This window comes from Thermobia domestica, chromosome 4, assembly GCF_964235325.1.
Source record: "Thermobia domestica chromosome 4, izTheDome1.hap1.1, whole genome shotgun sequence".
Classification (NCBI taxonomy): domain Eukaryota; kingdom Metazoa; phylum Arthropoda; class Insecta; order Zygentoma; family Lepismatidae; genus Thermobia; species Thermobia domestica.
This window is the reverse complement of record NC_137457.1, coordinates 155,708,809-155,734,578: the sequence shown is the minus strand read 5'-3', so window position 1 is coordinate 155,734,578 and position 25,770 is coordinate 155,708,809. Positions and strand designations below refer to the sequence as shown.

Here is a 25,770-nt window from a genome sequence, read left to right as displayed (position 1 = left end):
GATTATATTGTTTTAGTAATTCTGGTAATATATCGAGCCATTTATAATTACCTTGTAAAGTAAAGCGTTTCCACATTAAATTACGCAATGTTTTGTTAAATCTTTCGACAATGCTAGCTTTTATTTCAGTATATGTAGAATAATGCTTAATATTATATTTTTTCATTAATTGAGTAAAGTATGTGTTGTAGAATTCTTTCCCTCTATCTGTCTGAAGATAATTAGGACTTATCTGATTTTGCTTTAAAATCGACTCAAAACCTTTGGCAACATGTTCACCAGTTTTTTGTTTCACAGGCACCGCCCATGCTTTTTTACTAAATGTATCTATGACAGTTAATAAATATTTGTAATTTTTATTAATTTTTGCTAGTCCTTTTAATTTCCCACTATTCATTTCTACAAGATCTGCCTGCCATAAATCGTGAATACCTTTGGTAATAACAGGAATTCTAGCATAGTGTTTTCTAGCAGATTTATGTAATTCATTTACAATATTTTTTCTTTCATCCTGATAAGACATCATTTCTATATATTTCTCCTAAAATATTATTTACATATTTAACATTGATTATCATTATGCTGTTTCGATTGAAAAACTTACTTTCTCAAAAAAAAAATATTTTACATTTTACACTTATCACAATATTTCAATGGTAACTGATAATGTCCCCATGGCAATGTATGAATGTTACAATTAAGAATACATCGCTTGTCATCGTGAGGATCTAAAGCAATTTTATTAACAGATACTGTAAAGATTTCATGTTCTTTAGATTGAAACTGTGCTTGTTTTTTTCTAATAGTTCGATTATTGTTTAAGCAATCCTTAAAATCTTCGATATAAATCATACGTGTTACATTTTTACTTATACCCTTAATTTTTTTTATTTCTTTATCAGATTTAGTGCGAATTGCATATACTTTAGCACGTAACCCAACATATTCTATAATCGGGAGTCCCCCTACTTCATCTTTCATTTTACCTAAAACTTGCTTATTTTTTGTGCTATATAAAACATGATTTTCCGGATAATTTGAGGTGTCAAAATAATCAGACATTTCTTTCATATCATTATATAAATTTTCTGTAAATTTCTGGTAAATGAAACTGTCTGTATCTGTGTACATAATTTTGATGTTATTACCATATTTTGCTTTCATTACATTGTAATGAAAGTTATACATTGCAAGTTTGGATAATTCTAAAATTGCAACACCAATATAAATAGGTTTGTTTAACTTAATTTTGGCACGCTCCATGTTAAACATTACCAAATCCTCGTTATAAATAACTCTAGATTTTAAACGAGGTGATGCTAAAAGTTTTTGAGCTTTCAGTCGATCGGATACCAATTGAATGTCAACCCTATTTCTTACATTTTCCATTGTTTTACCGTAGGGTGAGTTATTCATAAGTTTATAAAAATCTTTACCAAAGGATGTAGTGGCTTGTGCTCGTAATTTTGTGTTATGTTCAATATATGATTTTAACCATCGAGTCTGTTTAAACCATAAAATTTTATGAATTTTTGTAAGTTTAAGACCTTGTAAAATGTAAAATTGTAAAAGTCGGTAGTGAACCACATAATGGGATTTATTATCTAGGGTTAACATTAACTTTTTATTTTTCTTTTCGGGCGCCATCGGAAAATCACTATGTATCTCATGTAAATGTTTTGGATATATCAAATCTACTTCAAGAAAACATCCTTCTTCCTTATCTATACACCAACTTAAGATATCTCCTACAGTATATTGTTCAGGATATGTATCCCAATGAAATCCTCCATATGGTAAATAATCCGCCATTGCAAATCCATACAAATTATTTACGTCAAAATACGCAATCCACGAATCATTTTCAATACTATTTGCATATCTTTGGCAACACTGTGTGATTCCCCCACGAATATTCAAATCTAAAAAAAAATATACATATCTATGTCTGAAAGCAATTCAAGTTCAATATTAGTAAATTTTAACATAGCATTCCATGCTAATCCAGGTGTTGTAAACATGTGTGCTGGATCGATCTGATACGTTAGCATACACTCATCTCGAAAATTATTGAAAATATCAGCAGTAAGTAATACATCTCTTAATAAATAGTGGTCATGATAATCACCCAGTGTTTTGCAATCAAATCTATACCATACTGCGAGAGCGTACGCATAATCTTCATTACTTATCACCCCATTTAAAGTATTATGAAATGCTTCCTTCGGGGGTAATTCCTCTTCTTCAAATTTATTAAGTGATGTAATATATTCGTAAGGAAATACCCCCTTACGAGTGATTAAATCAATTTTATCAACCCCAAAGAAAGATGTAGTAAATTGAATTTGATCTGCTACCAATTTTGATGACAGAGCCTCCAGACTATACGGCAGAAATCGATACATGTCTAAAAAGCGAAGCTCTATAGTTTGATTGCCAAAAGTGAAATATTTTGAAAATGATATATATCGTTCTTCAGTTTGTGGTATTACATTGATCCTTCCAGGCATACACCCTAATTTTTTTTACAAACAAATGACTGTCATATCCTGATAAATTGTGAAAGAATATAGGCACGAAATTATGTTGTCGTTTTACTTGTAAGTTACAATTATTACATAAAGGACTAATATATTTACCTGTCAGGTGGCTGTAACTTTGTAATTTTCATATGTAAATTTCTTACAACATAGAGGACATTCAGTGGTTTTCTTATACATTTCCTCTTCTTCAAATGTCAATACATCCATTTCTTTTTTGTCGTGAATCCGTTGAATAATGTTATATAATTCATTTTCTATGCGAAACAAAAATTCATCAGATGCAGATCGATCATCGTCTTTTTTTCGTCTATTTCGATTCGTGATACTTAATGCTTTGTACATAGCTCCAAATGATTATCTAATTTAATTTGTGTATTGAAGAATTGAAAACATCGTCGACAGATATATGGTTTACAATTATGACTCGTTAATTGACTATGAACTAAACGTGAAAAATCTCGAATTAAACAATAATGTTTTCGACCATCTTCGTGAGTCAAGTATAACAGATCAACATGTAAATCACATTGTTCGCTAACATCACTTACACGTAATGGATAAATATTATTGTCACATCCATATACGTTTACCGAAATAGTCTTTTGAGTATGCTCATAATATTGTTTCTCGAACTTATCAATATCTTTGAATGCAATAGGAAACTCAATACCTTCAAATATATCTTTGAGTTCATTTTGATATTGAACATAGCAAGACACACGATCAGGATGATTTTGTCGTGAAATTGGATGTAACGCTGCCAATACACACCATACAAAACAATGATTATCATTATTTTTTATATTAAGTACGCATTTTTTAGCTTTAATCCAATCTGGCAAATCTATATAACTTGATGCTCTCAATGGAATATATTTATCAACATCAATTTTTAATTTATGTTCCGGCTCAGAACATAGACTCCAGCCTGATTTCTGAATACATCTTTCCTCTTGAAAGTGACATAAATCCTGGAATATTTCATCCAGTTTTTTGCTGATATCATCAACCGGTTGGATTACTTGATATCCGGATACAACAGGAAAACTTGTTATAACATCTGGTGATGAAGGTTGTATAAATCTTGTTGTTAAACTGCAATTGACTTTAACTAAATGATCAATACTCAAAGCTTCTTTTATAATTGATTCACATTGCGGCTTAATACGCTTTAAAAACGTTGGTGTGTCACATAAATAGTATTCAGTATTTTCATCTGGTAAAATATAAGTTCTAAGGGTACGCTCGAATGCAGTCTTTACCCCCTGATTAGCTTTTTTTTGTCTTTTCACAATATTACTTGATGATGATAATGAATGAATACGTTTCATATGTCTGCCATAATTTTTCTTTGTAATCCAATTGTTACACATACCACATTGTTGCTTTGAATCAATATTTTATCGTTAATGTTAACTCTTCCAACTATAGAATACCAAATAGTGTTTTTTTCTAATAACGCTGTAGATCACCAAGTATTGTAGTTTGGGGCTTCCAACTATAGAACGCCAAGTAGTGTTTTTTCTAATAAGCTATTATTCTTAACGTTCACTGTTTTTTTACAACGATATATTGAAAGCAATGTTTATAATGAATCAAATTGGGACTTCCAACTATAGAACATCAAGTAGTGATTTTTCTAATAAGCTATTATTCTTAACGTTCACTGTTTATCGCATTTCTAATGAATCAAAGCCGATCTCTCTGTCCCTTATCATTTTTGTAACTATACTATAATAAAATGTCTTTTTTTTCCTAATTAAAAAATTATTGTAAATTTTTGCAAAACTCCTCTCGGAGAAACGCTATCTCTCATAACTGGGAGATGATTGCCTGGGGGCCAGGTTGCAACTATGGCACTGAAACCCCCTGCCATGGCACGGCATTGGAGCTCTTCATCTCCCAAATGAGAGACAGAGTTTTTTATTCAACAATCTATGGAGATGTAATTCTTTATAACCCGGCCAAAGTTATAAATTATTACGGCTTCGAACAGGATTCGAACCTACGTATCGGCCAAATCTCTGTTCTTTAGATTGTTGCCTTTACCAATTGCGCTACAATTGGAAAGACAAAAAATCTGTGAATAAAAACGATATTTAGCAGAATTATTAATCAATCATTCTTTTCTCGTATCCGCCGGCAATGCCATCTATTAGCAAACACTATCAACCATTATTTTCTGTCTGTATTTTACTGCCATCTGTTGGGCTGATTTATAATTACCAACAGCGCTAGTCCCAGCATGGAAAAATAAGCAAACTGGAAAAAAAGAATGTTATGCTATGTTCGTTATGTTAAAATAGGGGTTGGAATAGTTTTATGTATTCTCTCTGCTAAGTTCGAATAGGGGTTGGAAACGAGTCTTCGCTATGTTTCGTAGTCTTCTGTTATGATAAAATAAGGGTTGAAAAATGAGCCATACTCTTTTATTAGCTGTGCTATGTTCAAATAGGGGTTGGAAAACGAGTTCACAACTTAAAAAGTGGTCATGTTCGCAGTGTGGAACAAGTATGTAATCTTATGTGTGTTATCTTAAAATAGGGGTTGGAAAATATGCTCATAAAAGAGAATGAATACACCCCTAAAATGGAGGTGGTTGTGTTTGTTATCTGCTCTGCTGTATGTTAGGATGCTAAGGGATTGAAAACGAATACACCTCTGCTATGTGTTCGTAGGGGTTGGAAACGAGTTCACCCCCTAATAAGTGGTCGTAAAAGAGAACGAGTTCAATCTGCTACGTAGTCTGATGTTCTGCTATGTGTTCGTAGGGGTTGGAAAATATGCTCATAAAAGGGAACGAGTTCACCCCTAAAATGGAGGTCATAAAGGGAACGAGTTCATCCCTTAAAATGTAGTAGAGAACGAGTTCAATCTGCTCTGCTGTATGTTCGTTATGTTACGTAGTCTGATGCTCATAAAAGGGAACGAGTTCACCCCCCCCCTAAAAATGGAGGTCGTAAAAGAGAACGAGGTCACCCCCCTAAAAAGTGCTCGTAAAAGGGAACAAATTCACCCCTAAAATGGAGGTCGTAAAAGGCCGTGGGCTCACGGAGTAATGTGCTCGATTTCTCGTATCCTCCCTGTGTCTTCCGGCATAGTGTGTCAGGCGGCACTGGGAAACTCGTTGTCTGCTTCAGGCGGGACCGAGAAAGTGGGTAGAGGGTCAGTGGCGCAGAACTCCCATATTCCTACTACTAACCTTCATTAACGCAACTCAAGTTTGAATCCCATGGTTGTAATAGTGTCTTTACAAACTCACTCTTTTATATAAATCAACCAATATAAAGCCGGATCTTTGATCAAAAAGTATTTTCTCCTTTGTGTATATTTCAGGGAGAACATTTAACGTCAACTTTTTATTAGCAAATGTAGCAACTGATCAAATTGAATAATGCTAAAAATAGCCTACTTTGCGTGCTAGAACTTATGTTTGGTAGAAGTTCATACATCAAATCTTTTTTTTTTGTTTGTTTGTTTCTTGTTTCTTTGTTTTTTGTTTTGTTAGGTTTCTGAATACTTCGGAATATTTTAATAGAATGCTTGTAATTATACATTTATATTTGCTCAGTTTCATATGAAAAAAATATTTATTATGAAGAAAATGCTCTGCAGAGCTCTCTGTAGAATGTCTGTTATTAGTTGTAGTAGTTGCTTTTACTTTAGCGTCCCATTTAGCAGCGAGGCTATATGAGACATGGACTTACAGCTTAACGTGGGATCCGAAACCATAGGCTTCTACTGAGAATCGAGCTTTGTTTTTAGGAAAAAATCCTAACCACAGTCAGTTCCTACCCGTTGGGGTTAGAACACACCCTATTATTATACTGGTATTTTGAAGCAGTTATAATTGGTTACGAATTTCGTGACTTTGAAGCAATCACACTCGTGTCCCGGCATGACCGGAACAGACCTGGAGACGACGACACGTCGTCATACGCACGATGAATTTGTATGACACTGTTAAATATTACAGTTAATACATCATTTTTATATCAATAAATAACTTAAATAAAAAACACAGTAACAATACTATTAACGTATATCTACATAGTATATAAATGAAAAATGCGTTTTCTCTCATAATGAAAAATGGCTGAACCGTTTGAAATGAATTTTATTCACATAGTTAACCTCTATCTTGGACTAGGTTGTTTAGATCTTGCACGGGAGAGTACTCCCGGAAGTAGTAACTAAATACACGATTCTGGTTAGCGTTATCTGTATCTTGCTACGTAGCCTATACCTATGTATATAACGAAATCATACCTTGTTGCTATCGGTACTTTTGGCGAGATACGTAGTAGTGGTGGAAGTAGTACAGAAGCGAATATATATATATATATATATATATATATATATATATATATATATATATTATATATATATATATATATATATATATATATATATATATATATATAACTTCCCATGAAATCATGAAAATAAAAAATGACTTCCAACTCTATTCCATCTTGAGTACGGAAAAAGAACAATACAATTCCCCTCAAATTGTTTTTTGGAAAAGAGGCGGCAGAAAACCACACACAGTTGATATCTTTCATCCGTTGTACGAGTCTTTGCAGTACCCTCTCCTTTATCCACATGGTACATCTGGCTGGTATATCATACTGTTGAATAAAAAGGGGAAAAGGCTATCCCAAGTTAAATACTACCGACACCTGTTGTTATCAGAACCAAGATTTTCTACGCTGGGACGATTGTCGGAGGAGTGGTTCGTAGATATGTACAGTCGTGTGGAAGAGGAGAGGCTACGATTTATTTCTGGTATGCAAAATAAATACCACTCTATGAGTATACGATCTGCTTCTTTGCACGAACTACAGACTTCAATGTTGACAAAGAAACAGGAAGACACTATGCGGGCTTTAGCGACTGACGAAACTATTCAAGGGGAGGGTGGTATTGTTAATGGCCGTATTTATCTTCCAAATACGTTCACAGGTGGGCCAAGATATATGAAGACAAAATATATGGATGGAATGTGTTATCGTAACGAGATTAGGAAGACCTTCATATTTCCTTACCATGACATGTAATCCGAAATGGGATGAAATTGTGGAGTCCACTCCTCCCGGCATCAAAGCCTCACCCAGTTTGGTATACCGAGTGTTCCAGTTAAAATTATTGGAATTGCTACGTGATCTGCGCAGTGGGACATTTTTTGAAAAAAAAAGTTTATTTACTCTATGCGGTGGAGTACCAGAAGCGTGGTTTACCTCACTCACATGTGTGTTTTAGAGTTGAGGGGAGAGGGCCGAGACAAAACACTGAAATTGATCAAGTTGTTCGGGCCAACATCCCTTCACCGGACGAGGCAGGCGGGAGATTGAGGGAGCTTGTATTGAGACACATAATGCACGGACCTTGTGGACCTCCTAAGCGTACTTCTTATAGCGTACTCCTGAAAATGCTGAATAATAATGGCGATAACGCATCTACTTGTTTCAGACCATTCTCGACGTTGAAGATTGTGGACAAAAAATTTTCCACTCGGACTTTAATCTGGGATTCATTTAAACACATTTTAATTAATCTAACTAGTATATATATATAGCTTCCCATGAAATCATGAAAATAAAAAAAAATGACTTCCAACTCTATTCAGAAGGTAGGTATAATGGCACGTGTCGAACCGAGTTGTTTGCTACGTGACGTTATGACTGCAGGCAAACTATTGGCTATCGACTATGTAAGTCTTAAGGGCCACCATGAAGAAAGAAAGAAAGAAAGAAAGAAAGAAAGAAAAAGGTATGCTTATTTCATAGTCTATCTGCTCCTTGACATTAAGTTTTTGAAACCGATGCTGTTATGAATATCCATTTTTCTAATTTCCTTAGGAGACAAAAGGGAAACGTTAATTCTCCTATATAAGAAAGAAAAATATATCTCATATATTGCACAGATAACAAAATAAAATAGCATATTTATCTAAGCCTTGGTGTTAAGTGCTTTAAAATTGTTCAGAATATTTTTTTTATTCCCATAATAAACAGAAAAAATGAGAATTGTTAATTCCCATAGAAAAAGAAAGAAGAATATAATTATATTTATTAAACAAAAAGAATAGAATAAAATATATTTAAAATATATTAAAATAAAATATGACTAAACTAAGTAAAACATTTACTCGGAATAGTCTCTGCAAGTAATTTGTAGAAAATTGTCAGAAATAATGAACATAAACTAGTAGTTTTCAATTAAAAGTGTAGGAAGTGATAGGTTTAAACCATATTGAGTCAATTTGAATCAATAATGGCTGTGTGCACCAACGAAGTTTAAACGAGCGTTCACTTAAACGCGTTCAACATTGAACTTTAAAGTTTAAACGTGGTTCCAGGATTTTTGTTGCACCATTGAAATTCGAGGTTCAGTAGATCTCGTTTAAGTAAACTTCGGTCAATTTGTAAAATCGATTCTGATTGGTTGTCGTTTTTTGTCTCTAATCTTGGTTTAAGAAAGTAACAAATGAAGAAAGCATAGCGCGTGCCGGTCTTTTCGAATATCGATAGTGTGTGCATAAAGTTCAATTTCAGTGGTAATTGTGATGGAAAAATTAATGAAACCACGAACAAAAAATTTCTCCGAACACGAGAAATGTATTATAATTTCGCTAGTTGAAAAATACAAAGACATTGTGGAATGTAAACGGACAGATGGGGATTCCCTAAAATCGAAAGAAAAAATGTGGGCGAGGATTGTGGAAGAATTTAACTACAATGCAAATGTTGTGAAACGGAATGTGAAAGAAATTAAAAATTGTTACGATAATATGAAGAAGAGAGCGAGGAGAAATCTTGCAGAAGATCGGAAGGATCATTATAAGACGGGTGGTGGTCCTGTGCAACCGAAGAAATTAAGTTTGGTAGAAGAGAAAATAATTGGAATGCTTGGGAAGCAAATGACGCCTCTTCCGAATCCATTCGATTCGGATGGCATTTCCAGAAGAGAAATGTGTAAGTACTTTTATTTTATATTCTGAGAAAGTAGGATTCAGTTCAATAGCTTAAATAGGACATAATAGCATAATAATAATAGCGCATAATAAAATTTGTGCAATTGGTTCGTCCTGAAATATCATACATTATCCTTTGCTATTATGTAGCATAAGGGGGCCAAGATTCGACATCATGAAAATGCGTAAAATAGAAGATTGCTACGAACTTTCATAAGAAGTTATTGTCCATGTTCCATTAAGGGGGTCCGAAACTACACTGGACCCTCTTAAGCTAACCTGACCTAAGCTAACCTAACCTAATATAACGTTATATTATTTAATCAAACGAAAATCAATAGAAAGAAGTGCTGTTAAAGACACTGGACCCCCTTAACGGAACATTGACCGTTATTGTCCATAATGGTAATATTTTTGGTAGGTATAAGGTCTACTGTTTGAAACAATATATTGTACACACTTCCATTTTCGCTCGTTCTTGGGCATTACTCGAGCAGACGGTTCTACCAAATTTTGACATTTCTTACATTTTCAGGTTAGGATGAAGCTTTGTATTTCTTCTAGCACAGCATGCTCTAAATGAGGACAGTTGCCACTTCCAGATTGACTTGAGGAGGGCATAGTATAAATACAGTATGGAATAAAAGCTACGGTACATAAATGACATGCCAATATGTGCTAGGTGGGCACTAAAGAGCACGAATGCTACTTAACCGAGTCGGGGAAGGGGCGCAGCAGGGGGGCCCGAGCGGAAGCGAGGGCGTGCGTCCGTTGGTGGCAGGCGCGTTAGCGACGGGGGGTTTGCGTATAAAAGAGGATAGGGGAAGAGCACACACATACAATACTTTGGCTATCACTCAGAATTCATTTCAATATGCTGTGCACTGATAGTGATTACTTATATTCACACTCTCATTTCTTCACGAAAAATGTTTCACACCGTATTTTGCGTATAATTTTTTATTTGGTAGAACAGTCTGCTCGAGTGAATCCCTTTCTTGAATTTAAGGTGCGTGTACTCTGGACTATAAAAATATTAGGTAAGTATGAGTCGTATACACCCAATTACATTACTGAAAGGTAGGTTAGTAGCAGTATTAGTAGGTTATTGGTAGTAATACACTAGTACTAGTGTGGAATAAACGGGATTTACGTTGCCAAGGATCTAGAATAATGAACGATCTCCATTTAGCTTTGGTAATGGAAGAAAACAACGTGCACTGCGTGGCTCTAACCCGTCTTCACTCGCTGTCGCTCGCTCGGCATTATTAAATAAATTCAGTATTGAGATTTGATGGAAAAAGGAACCAAGCTGGCTACTAACGTATATGTGGGGGTCTGTGTTCTATATCCTTCTCTTCAAGTTCACTTTAAACGTCACACTCGCTGGTGGTTCAACATATGCTGGTTAACTGCCGAAACTTCTTTGAGGTGTTACCCGAATTCAATCCCTTGGAAACGTGACCGATGAACCTCGCAGACCGCGTGACTTCTCCAACCCACGAACTATTGTTTGTTTAACGATGCACAATTAATATGAGATTACTGTCAGTATAGACAGGAATGAACCTACTACAGTCGAATATACATGGATTTCATCTGGTTATAGTTACACTCAGTAGTTTTTTTAAGTAGCGCCCCACAATTATGCTCCAGAGGTAAGGGAAAAGAGCAGTGCACATGGTGCGCCTTGACTGGATGACTTGACATACTGAACAAGTTTACTGCGTAAATTACAATAATATTGTAATTACAGGACTTGCAACTGTTGCTAAATTTGTATTCATTACTTCATTTGCTTTTTACCATACGTAGCATTAGTAATGTCAAACTCTTTCTTTCGTACCGTATTCAGAAAATGGAAGCTTCAATGCTCAAGTCGCTAGTTTAGCAATCACATATCTTTAATTTGGTGAAGTTGTATCACAAATAAAGGTGCTCTTGTCATCCTTTATCTATTTATTTTGTAAACTTGAGTTTATATTATAAATTTTTAGTTGCTTTATGTTCAGGAAAGTATTAGTACGTTATTTTTCATTACAGGTTCCGATGTAGCTGTGCTGTGCACTGTAGGTTCAACCGACTCTGGTGTAGATGCACAAGGCTGTATTGATGCTCCCGTTGAAGCAACTGCCCCTATTGGTGCACGTACACAAGACCCTATTGATGTGCCTAGCTCTGATGTTGTCTCTTGCGAGGTAATTGCTACTTCATATATTACATTTGTAGGGTAAGTTCACCTATAAATTGAGGGTGAAATTTCACTTTCAGGATATGTAGGTGGACAATAATGCCGCACATCTTGATGAATGATTTATGATGTCCTGAATGATTTATGGTGTCTGATTTTGTATACCACTGCTTAGCAACCAAGTCAAATTTAGAAACCTACGATTTTTGTACGTAAAAAAAAATGAGAATTGTTTTTGTATGCTTCATTTGCAGTTATAAGTGCAGGTAACGTAATTACTTTGACGACGAGCATTCAAGTACCATATTCAGTTCTAGGTTTAGTAGTTTCTTTTACAAACGTGATAAAAATAAGTTTTCATATTCTGTAATGGAAGTACGTTTTCAATCACTTCTCTCAAGCATTGCACAAGCATTCATGTGTACACGTACCGACGCTACGTTTCAGTGACCTCGTGTCGTTTTACTATGCACCCATGCCCGTATTTAAGTAAGTACTATTCTGTGCTCCATCACAGGGCGGCAGAATTTACGGAGCGGCAAACGTTCCACGGTTAGAGGAGGTGTAAAGGAGTTGGTGATGATGATGAATGAAATGATGGAATGAAGAAAGTGGGAGGAAACGGGAGAAACCCGAGAAAACTGACGTACACGGTGTTTGTCCACCACAAAGCTCACTTGGTACGAGCTGGGGTTGAACCAAGGACCATATGCACCAGAGGTGAACGCTCTACCACTGAGTCACCACGGCCCTCAGGAGTTTTTTTTTTTAAAGATTCCCAATAAAGTAATATTTAAAACTAGCAACCCGCAGAGTCCCGCGCAAGCGCGAGAAAATATGTTAATGTGTTCAATTCGCTGTAATTACAGTAGTTACTAATTAGCTAGCTTATCTGATTATTTTTAAAAATTCATCCTCTTCCACCCCCACCTAAAGAGGTGAGAATGAACTTGACATCATGATAACTGATACCGTTAAACTCAGCGATTTCGAAAACAAAGTCTCACCCCCTCCTTGCGGAATGGAGTATGACCTTGAAGTTGAATTGTATTAGAACTGTCTCTATTCATCTCAGCGATCCCCAAAAACTATCAATTCAACTCTAATATTGGTCGTTTTTGGGGAGAGTTATGGGGAGAGTGGGACGGGCGACAAATTTTTTGCGGTAGGCGGCGAATTTAGAGCACAGGGGCGCACAAAATATAAATACGAGCCTGCATGCATCCTTTTTAAGAATAAACTGTGTTGTTAATAGAATCACATATATTTTGTCACTATTGAATTTACTTTTTTGAAAACGTTTCCTTGCTTCAGGCTCGTAGCCAGAAGCTTCATTTCGGGGAGTTCTAACTGTTGACACTTTCAAAAAAATAAATACATACATAAATAAAATCATTCAGTTTACGTTCTACGCTTATGCCAAGCAACACTTAGAAAGTTGATGTAAAAATTGCTATTTAATCTACTTGTAGTATTTTACTTGTTTCGCTAAAATTTTTGGAGAGGTTCTGGACCCAATGGAGCCACTCCTTTGCCACGTCACTGCCGTGAGTCGCTTTTATTAGTATTTCTTCTTAATGATTAAAACCCACCAGTTCCAAATCAGTAATGAGGGCAGCTTTAATTTTTTGGGGTGTGTGCTAGAGAAGAGACAGGCGTTTGGGACGGGGGTTGCAATTACTTTTGAATACCGAAAATAGTTTTATATTACGTCACCTACATGATAATAAATTTCTAGGGGATCAGGAGGAGGCCGCTTGCCAACCCACCCGCTTCCCCCTTCAGCGTCGTCAGTAATTTCAGTTCTTAACATTCACTTCGGAAATACCGACAAATCGTATATCCTATTAACAGGCCCGTATTAAAGGCGGAGCGGTTGAAGCAACCGTTCAAGGGCCCCGCGATCAAGGGGGGCCCCAAAGTCTTTAATTGCGGATGCAAAGTATTTAGTTTTTGTTGTTTTCATTACTGCATAATCCACAATGTTCCTTTTTGAAGCTGTCGTCTGTAGATTTGGTTTTGGTTTTCATTTTTTTTTTTAATGGAGCCCGCTACATAGATCCCAATAGTTTTAATCTGGCCTTGCCCATTCATACACTTTCTTTTGTGTATTTTTATATAACTACTTCAGTCCAAACTAAACGGTGATTAGCGAATTTGCAATTGCTAGGATTTTTAGGTTTTATTACAATTTATCCTTTTTTCAAAGAATGTATCAAAATTATTTCTACCTGCGTCTTGTTCTTAAAAATAAGGAACCAAAGACGTAAATCTCAATGTAAAAGCTTACTTTTTGTATTTTCCTTATAATATTTTGAGTCGATAAGAGGTAGAACTATGCTCTAACCTTTGTGGAAGTACTTTCCGGCAAATAAACCACAGAATTTTCAGTTGTACATTTTTAATTGTAAAAATGTAGTGTTTTAAAAGAACAATAATAATAAATAAATCGAAACTAACGTTTATGTAGTATCTTCTTACTAAAGGATGCAGTTAACAAGTCGGAATTTCGGTGGGACCTGAAAAAGATAGCAATTGCAAACTTGACAAATTACTGATTTACTTTGGAGTGATTAAAAAAAAAATAAAAAATAAAAACATTGTAATCAAATGTTAATACGATATATAGGTATTTTGTCGGTTTTTCCAAACTGAAAATTATAAAGTTGAACAAGTGTTTTTTTAGAAAAACTATTAACATCAACTTAAGGAATCATATTATATATGTACATAAAACTCAACTATTGGAAGTATACTGATAAATAGTGCCGTTCTCCTAGCGGCATAGTTTCTTCCTAGAACGCATGTAAGTTGAAGTGCCAAAGATAATTTAAAATTAGCGTCGTTACGTTGTTTGAACACTTGGACCCTTTAGCTATTACCTAGTTTCCTATACTTATGTAACTAATTTAAAGGAAATTTGAATTTCATGTAGTTCTTTAACAGGTTGTAGATAAGTGGATAAAAATTCACAGTACTAATGCTTATGCAGATACAGTGTAAACCATGTTTTCTATCACGTAATCATGTCAAAGAAGCAATTTCGAAGTGTCCAAAATAATTGCAGCTTAAGACTTCAGCCGTTGGAGATATTTTGCTTCTTGTGCGCTAGATAGAATCTTTTGTAAGTGCAAAGTTTTGTTGTTTCCGTTCTGTTTGCTTTTAAATTATGAGTATGTGGGAGATATGCGTATTTATTCTGAATATCTTAAGGGCCTACTTTTTCCCTTTTTCACACACACACACACACACACACACATATATATATATATATATATATATATATATATATATATATATATATATATATACTGTGTTCGAAGTGGAAAAAAGCAGAGGCAGTATGTTTTATTATGATTTTGACTCAACATACCGGCTATTTAAATATTATCTTGATCACTGAAAAACCAGAGACGGTATGTCCTAATTACTGAAAAACCAGAGACGGTATGGCATACCACCCATACCGTCTGACTTTGACCTCACGTATATATATATATATGTGTGTGTGTGTGTGTGTGTGTGTGTAGAGAGAGAGAGATCAGTCAGTAGGGATGAGTTAGAACAGTTGTAATAGGAATTAAAGCGTACATAAATGTAAAATTCTTTCTCATTTTCTTTCAGGTAACACTCGACTTCCCAGACAGTGGTCACCATGATGTGTTTTGCAATAGATCTACGCTTTTAGAAGTTAATAGTGAAGAACCTCGGTTTTCAGAGCAAGACAACACATCTGCTACTCAACCTACGAGCACACCGAACTCTGTAGTACCACTTTCCCATTATGAAAATGTGTGGAAAAACACTCCGAAGGCAAAAAAGCCAAAAATTTGTACACCATCGGCAGCAGCGAAACAGGTGCAGGAAGCTGCAGAAGCAAAGAGAAAATACTATGAGAAGAAGCACGCTCTCATGCTACGGAAACACAAACTTATGGTACGCGAGCATGCTTTAACAGTTAAGCTTCTTCGAGAGCAAATTAAGTTAACGCAACTGAAGCAAGAAAAAGAAAATAAAATAATTGATGAAGGCATAAAATGTAATTCTGACATTTAAATCTGCTGTACAAGAAAATTTTTAAATAATTAAAGTTTTGTTAATATGTGATGACATGGGTATTTATTATTTAATACATAAAAGAGCAAACCTTAACGAAATATAACTTTTTTCAATGTTTCCTGTATTTCAAACAACATATTCTCTTTTAATTTACATGTACTGTTTCCTTCATGGATTTGATGTACAGTTTATTTCCTTTAGTACTCAGGGTGGAAAATAAGTTCACTGATGATTCAGTCACCTTCATTGTTTTTTATATGTTAAGATAGCAAAAGGAATCCCAAAATATTACTGTTTAGCTTTATGTTTGTATTATCATTTACAAATTGACTTGTTGTGTAGTGAAAAATGACACGAAAATTATAAAACCATAATCATAGTTTTGTGCAGTGGCGTCACTATGCCCTATTTAGGGGGAAGGGGAGAGCACCCTCAAATTTCATGCAGAAAATACATTACATACTTTTAAATAATATAATAGTAAGGTGGTGTACGGAATTGCACTATTGACGAATTTGCATCCAAATGCAACAGAAGAGTAAAACTCACACACCAACAGTTCTGCATTTTCACTGATCCTTGATCATTCTTTTGCTACTATATAAGTAGGTACCTGAAAATGTAGCTCACGAAGCAAATTTTAGACAGGTGATTTTAAAGACCTTTTTTTATTTAACCTTGTAATACTACTTTAGGCAGAACAAAAGTAGAAAAAAACTGCTGAAAATGAAGCTTCTCTAAAAGTAGTTACTTTGGTCCAAATTCAATTTTAGAGTTGTTGGTAGTCTCCTCCCCCGTTCCAAAAGAATCCTTGTGATGCCACTTATCAAAGTTTAACATTTACAGAATCTGTGATCTCTCGCATATTAAGCATTTCTCTTAGCATTGCCATAATTACATTTTGAACATTAATGAACACGTCCGTTTACTGCTTATTGAACGAGAAATTCACATTACAAAAAACTGGAAGACAATCCATGTAGGTTTTTACCTAGTGAATGCTTTTAAATCCTATTGAGATGCACCATTTACCACGATTGCATTATGTTCTTACTGAAATCGAATGCTAAGTATGCTTATAAACAATGATAAATGCAATAGGACACATGAACTAAAAATATATGTTCCACTCACCTCGTGCCTTCTGATTTATTTTCCTATGCCTTCGGGAGAAACTGCTCCATTCGATGGAACAATCACAAAAACGTACGTTGCGTTCCTGAACTCAACATGTTGGTAATGGTAAACTAGAAAAACTTGACTAAGGAGCAAGCTTTTTTTAGTTTACCATTGCCAACATGTAGACTTCAGGAACCCAAAGCACGTTTTTGTGATTGTCCCACGGAAGCGAGCAGTGGATCCCGATGGCATAGGAAGATAAGATATACCAGAAGGCACAGGGTGGGTGAGTGGAATATATATGCTAAGTATACTTAATTTATTATTTTATAGAATCGAGCGTTACCAGCTCGCTCGGCATTTGTATGTATGCGTTTGTTTGTTCCACGATAACTCTGGTATAAGTTAATAGATTTTAATGAAATGTGGTATGTGGATTCCTTCAACGTGCCCATAGAACCACAGTTTGGTGTTACAATCCATTAAGAACAAGGGGGGAGAGGTAAATTCAACCCCATGTCGCAAATTTCAGAATATGGATATAATCAATTTTCGTTATAACTTATATTTATTCGATTTCGACAAAGCATAGCGTATAGTTTCTCTAGAGCATTGAGATGACCACAGCTTGAGGTTGAAATTTACAAAGAATCAACACAGCTTGAGGTTGAAATTTACAAAGAATCAAGGTATGCATTTACTCCCTCTTAAAAATATGTTCCGCTATAATTACCATTTTAAAATAGTTTGATTTTGACGGAAAAATGCGTATTTCTTGAAGCTTTCAACTCAATACCCCTGGATGGAGCACCGAGCGAAGTAGCTCAACTGATAGAGCGTTGGCTTTACATTCGAAAGGTTCGATTCCCGTTGCCGTCTATCCTGACGGGTTTTCCAGGGCTTTCGTCAGTCCTACCAGGCAAATACCGGGATGGCACCTACTAACGAGGCCCTGGCCGATACGTCCCAAATCCTTTCCATTGTTGTTGTTGTTAAATATCCAGTATTAAATGGCCTCTGAGCTATATCTAGTGATTGTTAAATCAAAACAATCAATGAAGAATAAACTACTGGCTCCTCCCCTCCCAGGGATTAAAAATCCATTATAGCTTCCGTAAATAATATTCGATTTTAATATAATTTTATGTATATATTCTTTGCGGCTTTCCCACATTTCTTAGTGCTTGATATTAAAACCATTGAGAATGAACGATGAATTTACTCCCATACTTTCGGACAACACTGCTCCCCCCTCCCAATTTAAAAATTCATTATAACTTCCGTAAATTATATTCGATTTTAATAGAATTTTATGTATGTATTTTGGGGCTTCCCCACATTTCTTAGTGCTTGATATTAAAACCATTCAGAATGAAGGACAAATTTACTCCCGTACTATAGGTTATTATCCTCCTTGTCGATTAAAAATTCAAGCTAACCGTCAAAAAAAAAATCAATATGCAACATTTTTTTAGACTTTACAATAATCACCACTGCTTTGATTTAAAATCATTCGAGAACGATAACTAAACTTTTCTTCTTCTGTCCCTTCCGTCACTTCCTCATCCCCAAAGGTGTGAAAAATCTCTTCCACGGTCCCTAGGTAAAAAGTATTTCCTTTTGAGAAAGTATGTTGTGTATGTTTCTATAGGATATCACACGCTTACCAATGTTTGGATATGAAATCGGTCAAGAATGTGGGGTCATTTACTCCTCCGTAGTTTGTGATTTAAAAAAAAATCAATAAGTTTTGTAAATCATGCGTAAAGCGGAATAAAATCGGTGAATAAAAATTCGATGTAACAACATTTATTTTCCTTGGCAATTAGAATTAGTTACCTTTTATTCCACCTTAATTTCTACTCATCAATTATGGGCTAATGCATGACTATATTAAACAATATATGTTTTTTAAAAAATCTATGCATCCTTATTGAGTACAAGTATCATTTAAAGAAAAAAACACAAAACATTAATAAAAAGAAAAATAACGTTGACAGTTTACTTCTCCAAATAACACGTAAGCATTGTTTCAATGTTTTCTGGTGTTAAATTTGTCTTTTTGTCGGTAGGTATGTCATTGTAAGAAGAGAGAGCCCTCTCCACATCAACATTCGAAACTAATCTGTACATTAGCTGGAGACACTTTCCACCGACGGCGTGGGAGGCTCGGGTTCGATTCCCGGCGGGAGCTCATGTGGTTCGGATTCCACGTTAATCAGTAGGTCCACGTCTCATATAGCCTCGCTGCTGAACGGGACGTTAAACTCAAAATCAACTTTCCACCGAATTCTGCATGTTTATCTAACGTACCCCGCAACACTTCATCCACTTATCTACATATACTTTATCAGTAGATACCATTTGGAGCTCATTTTCTAACTATACAAAAAATCATGGTGGTCTCTATTCTCAAAAATGGGAATTTTCATCACATTGCTAGAAAACTTACCATCAGCTTTAGGAAGTTTGAGCTGGGAAAGATAAAATAATGATGTCAATGTCTTAAAGATTTTACCAGCTGGATCCTTTCTAAGCATGTTAGCAAATTTGTTGCTACATGCCACCCCACCAGCTCCCTTGATTTTTTTTCGGCCCTCAATTTACTTTTTAACTACTTATTTTATGGTTTCCTAAATATAAGTTGTGCAAGTTTATATTCGGAATCAGTTTATTTACTTTCGGAATAACTTTATGGGCCAAAGAGATGCAGGAATTTTCGAAGCACGTTATCAAGTAAGAAGTGGAAGCACAATGTTCTTTGACAAATGTAGCCTCACAATGCACAGACTTGATACTACCTTCCGACAAATTGTGATAATGAACGCTCTCCGCATCACTTTCAACATTTTTTAAATAATCAATTAAATATGGTACATCATCGACAATAATCCTGGAAATAACGAGCTACTAGCGTTTACTCACGGTCATGTATGCAGAAGTGGAGAAATAACGAATAAATCGAAAAATTGTCACTTTTACGTAAATTTCGTGGAATATACAGAATTGTTGCAAATTTCGCTAATTCGACAGAATTTAGCGTTTTAAGCGCGAGCGTTAAAGGGCCTAAGAAATAGTGAGAAATACTATTTTAGGTATACAACATTTTCATACAAACTGATAAATTTCGCACGTCACCAAAAATCGTGTGTCTAATGATTATAAATCAATATTAACCTTAGAATGCTCGTGTGTAACTTAAGTTTGTACTTTTCTTCAAGTGTTCCTTTATATTTCTGACAAATATCTGGTGACTTTTATCAGGATGGATCTATATTTGTGTTGTAAATACCATTGATATTAGATAATTTCATTATTGCGTTATATCACTGAGCTAAGCTAGAATATGTCATTTTCACCAATTCACCATACTTTAAGCTTTGAACCAATTCTGTTGCAAGGCACTATATTTGCACCAGAAATATAAATACCATCTGAAGAAACTTCCAAATTTTAGACTCACAAGTACAGTATAATGTTGGTATTGACTTATATTAATGTTTGGTCCATACGTTCAATTAGCAGATTAATAGTAAGTTTAGTTGTACAGAAATCCGGGAGCACTGTTTTAAATCCTGTCTTACATTATTATGTAGTTTTTCTTCACTTGGTCCTACTTCCAAAACGTAAACAATACCCCATTACTTTCCGAAGTTCCTTGCAATCTTTCATTTTAATTTTGTGTAAGCTAGCTTTAATAGTAAAACTCCTAACCTCCTTATATGCCTGTCACAAGGAGAATAAATCTCGTATACTTCTATCACATAACTGGTAGTCATGGAAATATGAGATATGTTATCAAATTTATTTTTCATAAAATACAATGACCATTGAGGTAATATTCTTTTTTGTTACAACTGATATCCATTAAAAAAAAGATATTTCCAAGATTCGTTTTTTCTTTAAAATGTGTAGAGTACATAATAATTTATTTTATTTATTTATTTATTTATTTTTTTTGGTTATTATCATTAATTAACGTCCCACGTCTCTGCACCGAGACTACGGCCCGTTTTGGTACGTATGCCTAACTTTTGGTAGGTATACGATCGGCCATATAAAAATATTGCATATACGGACCCCCATATACGCTCATTCTTTCGAAAGCCCAAGATTAGTATATGAGGACTATGGAAATTTTAAGTATGTACACTCATGTCCAAAATTATTGTCGCGTGTCTATAAATATGTTGTTATAGGAATATAATTTGATAACGATTTCACCCAGTCTCTCTCATAATGTTAGTATGTGTATAATCGGCAAAGACATGTATGTGGCAAATTTCATGTCAAAAGAACAGTAAATAAGAACAATAAAACGAAAATAAAACTTTCTTGTACATTTAGCAACATTTTGTTTTACTCATTCTAATTTTCGTATTTATAATTATTTTCCTATGAAATTTACCACAAATATATATTTCCCGATTATATACACACTATCAGTATTAAAAGTACCCTGAAAAATCATTATCAAATTATATTCTTACAAGAAGACAGCTATAGATATGCGACAATCATTTTGGACATGAGTGTACATCCATTACATCCTTGCATACCAGTTAAGTCCTCCTAAAGTCACTATGTACTAAGAAATGCAACTCCATCTTTAAAAATGTACTAAAAGTAGATTCAGTAAAGAAAGAAAAAAAGTATGTTCAAGTTTATAAAGTCTCGTTTCAGCTGCGAGAATGCGTTAAACATGGACCAAGCTGATATCCGAACCACCGTAATCGTTCAAATTTTGTACGGCATTCACACCAGGGATGGAACCCAGAACCCGTGGCACCAAAGACGCGCGTGCTAGCACTACATCAGCGGGGAAGAATTGATTAAAAAAGAAGTGTGTTTATTGAATTTATGTAAATCTGCACCGTACACCACGTGAGACAGCATCTTATTGTCTGGATCTTAAAAATTTCTTTTTCATTGCCAATATTTGGCGAGAAGTGGTTAAATTAAAGATCGGTTGCTACTAGCGTTGTCGATTTACTTGAAATTTTGAACACCTGGAAAAGAAAGATCTTGATGTAACCATAAATACTCTCCCATTTACTGTTCCACTTATTACTAGACCTCCGAAACTATTAACCCTTTCACTGCTATTTTGTTTAGTAACCAGTTAAACCCTCTGTGCTGATTTATTTTATGAAATGCTTTTTTTCTATAAAGCATATAAATAAATAAAAATATAATGTGAAGTAAAATTAAGGGCTGACCAAAGTAAGCAAAATACATATTATTACAGAGTACAGTCTGAGCGTATCTAATCACTTATTTTAAATTATACCGTTTTCCTGACCCAGAATATTACGGGCGCAGCAGTGATAAGGTAGAGTGAAACCCTGAAAATTTTCAGATATAATTGCCTTGTACGCTAGATTGCAGATAAGACGGGAGCTTTCGAAATTCAACTCCTAGTTAAAAAATAAATAAAAAAAATAATAAATAAGGCTAGAGTTGAAAGTTTTATTGACATCCTCCAGGTCACTGAAATTATTGGTAGTATAAGTTTTGATTCTTTCCCAGGGCTTGGTATTAAAAAAAAAAAAAGCCAATTTTCTTTACCAAATTGCGACTTCAAAAACGGAGGTGGTTGAATCAATTCGGTCAATACTGTATATGCTTCATCATATTACTATTGGAACTATAACTTTGTATTAGACTCTAAATTGCTTGGCTTGGCACAGACTGCAAAAATTTTAATATACTGATATTTCTGCTTTCTTTATTATTATTGTCTGCTTTCTAGTGCATTTTCAAGTCGCTTAAGAGTTTGTTGAGAAATTTATTATGTTTCAACTCTCAAACACTTCTCGAATACAGGTTCAATACTAATTCCTGGTACAGGATTGAATTTTTCAAATCAGAGTAATGCCAAAAATAATATACAGTATATACGTTTTCTCAACCATGTACTTAAGATCAAATAGGGATTCACATAGCTATTAAGAAAGTAAATTGCAGTTATATGAAAGAAAACAAAAACTATTCGAGTAGTAGTGATTTAAATTCTCAAATATAGATATACAATAACTTATATTAATAAAAATAAACGTCAGTAAAAATGTAATTCACATAGTAAAATTCATTCTCTGGAACAACACAAAAGCAAAACTATACAAAGCCAAACACAAGATATATAGGACACTGTAAAAAAAAAACTTCTTTTCTCTCTCTCTCATTAAATCATTATGGCTATTTGAATTGAAAATTTTAATTACACAATCATGCACTTCACTCGTACTTCAATAATTGGTAAATAAATTTACATAAATTTAACAGTATTACAGTGGAACTATCAGAGCATTTACGATCAACTGCAAACCTTAGAACAATTAACACAAATAATGGTATATTCATCTCACGTAATCCAACTTCAAAAAATTGGGGCTAATTCTAATAACCCGCCAATAATTCAACATTCCAGTACTCTCACATGGTAGACGTTAAATATAGCCATCACAGATTCAAATATACAGTTCATTGGCGTTACAATAGAAAATATCAAAGTTCTAAATTTACATATCTATTTTGCTATCATCTCGTCTTGAAACGTTTGCTTTCAAATATTTTGGAAATCCATAACTTAGACTTCATAGGGGAGATTAATACTAAATCTGTATTAGGGAAGTAATAAAAGTAACAAACCAGCTTCAAGTTCGATACAGGCGCTAGCATATTAACATTCTTAGTTCTCAATGATGAATCACTGACAAAAGTTATGGTTACAGGGAAAGGCTTGAACAGTTAATTCTTGCTCCAGACTTCTCATTTCTACAATAAAACTTCTCTGAAATACCTATGTCGACCTTTGCGGGAGGGAGCATTACCTATTATAGCAAAAAATAATATAAGGAAAATTATCCACAAGTACATTTTCAATCAAAATAATAAAATATCTACCACCATTGATTGAATAAAAGTTCCAATTTCCTTCACCAAATTTTACAATACTGAATCACAGCCAACCCAACAGAAATGACAATCCGATTGCACTTCAGAGATAGGTACGAAACCGCCGTGTGAGAAACTGCATTAAATACCGTATGTAATATAATGGTTTCCTATTGAGTTGTTAATACAAAGAGATTGCACTTAACTGTCTACTTGTAGTTACTTAGCAAACAAAACAGATATCTGTTATATATCTATATCTATCTATCTATCTATCTATCTATATATATATATATATATATATATATATATATATATATATATAACCTTTTACCCTTAATACATTGGCTGCCCACGATGAATTAATAGTGGTAACCCATGCGTCCACATATAGTGGTAGAATGCTTACCAACAGCCAATGAAAGTTATTCGAGTTGAAGATGCGTACAGATCTACTTATATATTACTACTTTTTTTAACAGATTTGCGATAACGCGTGAACCATAGGTGGATCACGGAGCCTAACTGAAAAATAAAACTTAAGCTATATATGGCTCATATCGCACCTCTGTGTATCTTAAGGTGGTATTTATTAAGCTGATATATGAAGTTCACATGGTAGTCAATGTGTTATATAGATATATTTAAACATTTTCACCATCTCTACGATCTCCACTATTAACTTCTTCGCTGCTGTTGCTGTAAACTAGCAACGAAGAAGAAACTACTAACGAAGAGCATAGAGAGACTCGAAGCTATAGAAAAGGAAAACAATATTAAGGACATAAGATTAGTTCCTACTGTTTTTGATTTGCCAATATGTATTCCATAGCATACAGTAGACAGAATTTATTCTCCTATTTAACTATGTTTTATCGTAGCAATTAGTAAGGTAATTTAGAACACATGCATATATTACAGACAACAGATTGACTTGTGAAATATTTCCTTTCAGTTTCAGACTTATGATTAGCTTAAAACTGTTTCTGTTTTTATTAAACATCTTTGAAAATGAATATATTTTCTTAAGGATATACATATTCTATCCTTGTACCAGTTAATAGGAAATTATGTTTGATAGAAAACATTTGATTTTACAGAGCAGTTCATCTGTAGATGCAAATTATAGTATATACAAAGAGTAAAAAGAAACACATAACTGGAACGACAATCGAACCCGGAATCTGAGGGTTACTGTGCCGATGCGTTAACCACAATGCTATCCAGTCCGTTCACCGAAGAGCCATACATTCTTACAATTTTATAGTTGCTTTTACACTGCATTATCCAGGTACAACAGGAGTTGTAGTACTTTTCATGTGGTCTGAGGATCTCAGCACCGTCATCAATAGTGAAAGAATGTATTACTGTCCAGGGAGCGGACGGGTGGAATAGCGCTTGACGCACCGGCACGGTGAGCCAGAGATCCTGGGTTCGAGTACCAGTCCAGTCATACGTTTTTTTTTCATTCTTTTTATAACCCACATGGGAGGAAATTAATACCGAATCTGTATCATGGAAAGTCATTAAGGTATCAAAAGCAGGTTCAAGTTTGATATAAGTGCTACATCATTCACATTCTTACTTGTCAATGATGTGTCATCGACAAAAGTTATAATTAAAGGGAAAATTGCTACAGACTTAACTAGTAAAAATCATCACTATACTGAAGGCGCTTGGAATACGTACTTTGATCCATAAGATAATGATCATTACCCTATTATAGTAAAAACTAATAATACACAAAAATAAAGAAATAAATCAAAATAAAAATAAGGAAATAAAACACGAACATTTATCGAAAAAATCACACTACCTCTACACAATATTACGATACGGAATCACAGTGATCGCAAAATAAACGAAATTGATCATACTTACAGACAAATATGAATAATCTTCACTACGTTGAAGCTTTTCTCAATAAGTATTACGACCTCTGGAGCAGGGACCATTACCCTATCTAATTGTAAATTAATAATACA

General features: G+C 34.5%; 2 protein-coding genes across 5 annotated transcripts in view; one reads left to right on the top strand and one right to left on the bottom strand.

Annotated features, from left to right (window-relative positions):
• Positions 1–25,770, bottom strand: part of LOC145683388 (kunitz-type serine protease inhibitor PPTI-like) — an 842,804-nt gene that overhangs the window by 784,113 nt on the left and 32,921 nt on the right. The window lies entirely within an intron of this gene.
• On the top strand, positions 8,914–11,792 carry LOC145683387 (myb/SANT-like DNA-binding domain-containing protein 3). Its single transcript, XM_081754719.1, has 2 exons — positions 8,914–9,520; positions 11,563–11,792. The coding sequence occupies exons 1-2, from the start codon at positions 9,112–9,114 to the stop codon at positions 11,751–11,753; spliced, it is 600 nt and encodes a 199-aa protein (XP_081610845.1). The 5' UTR covers positions 8,914–9,111; the 3' UTR covers positions 11,754–11,792.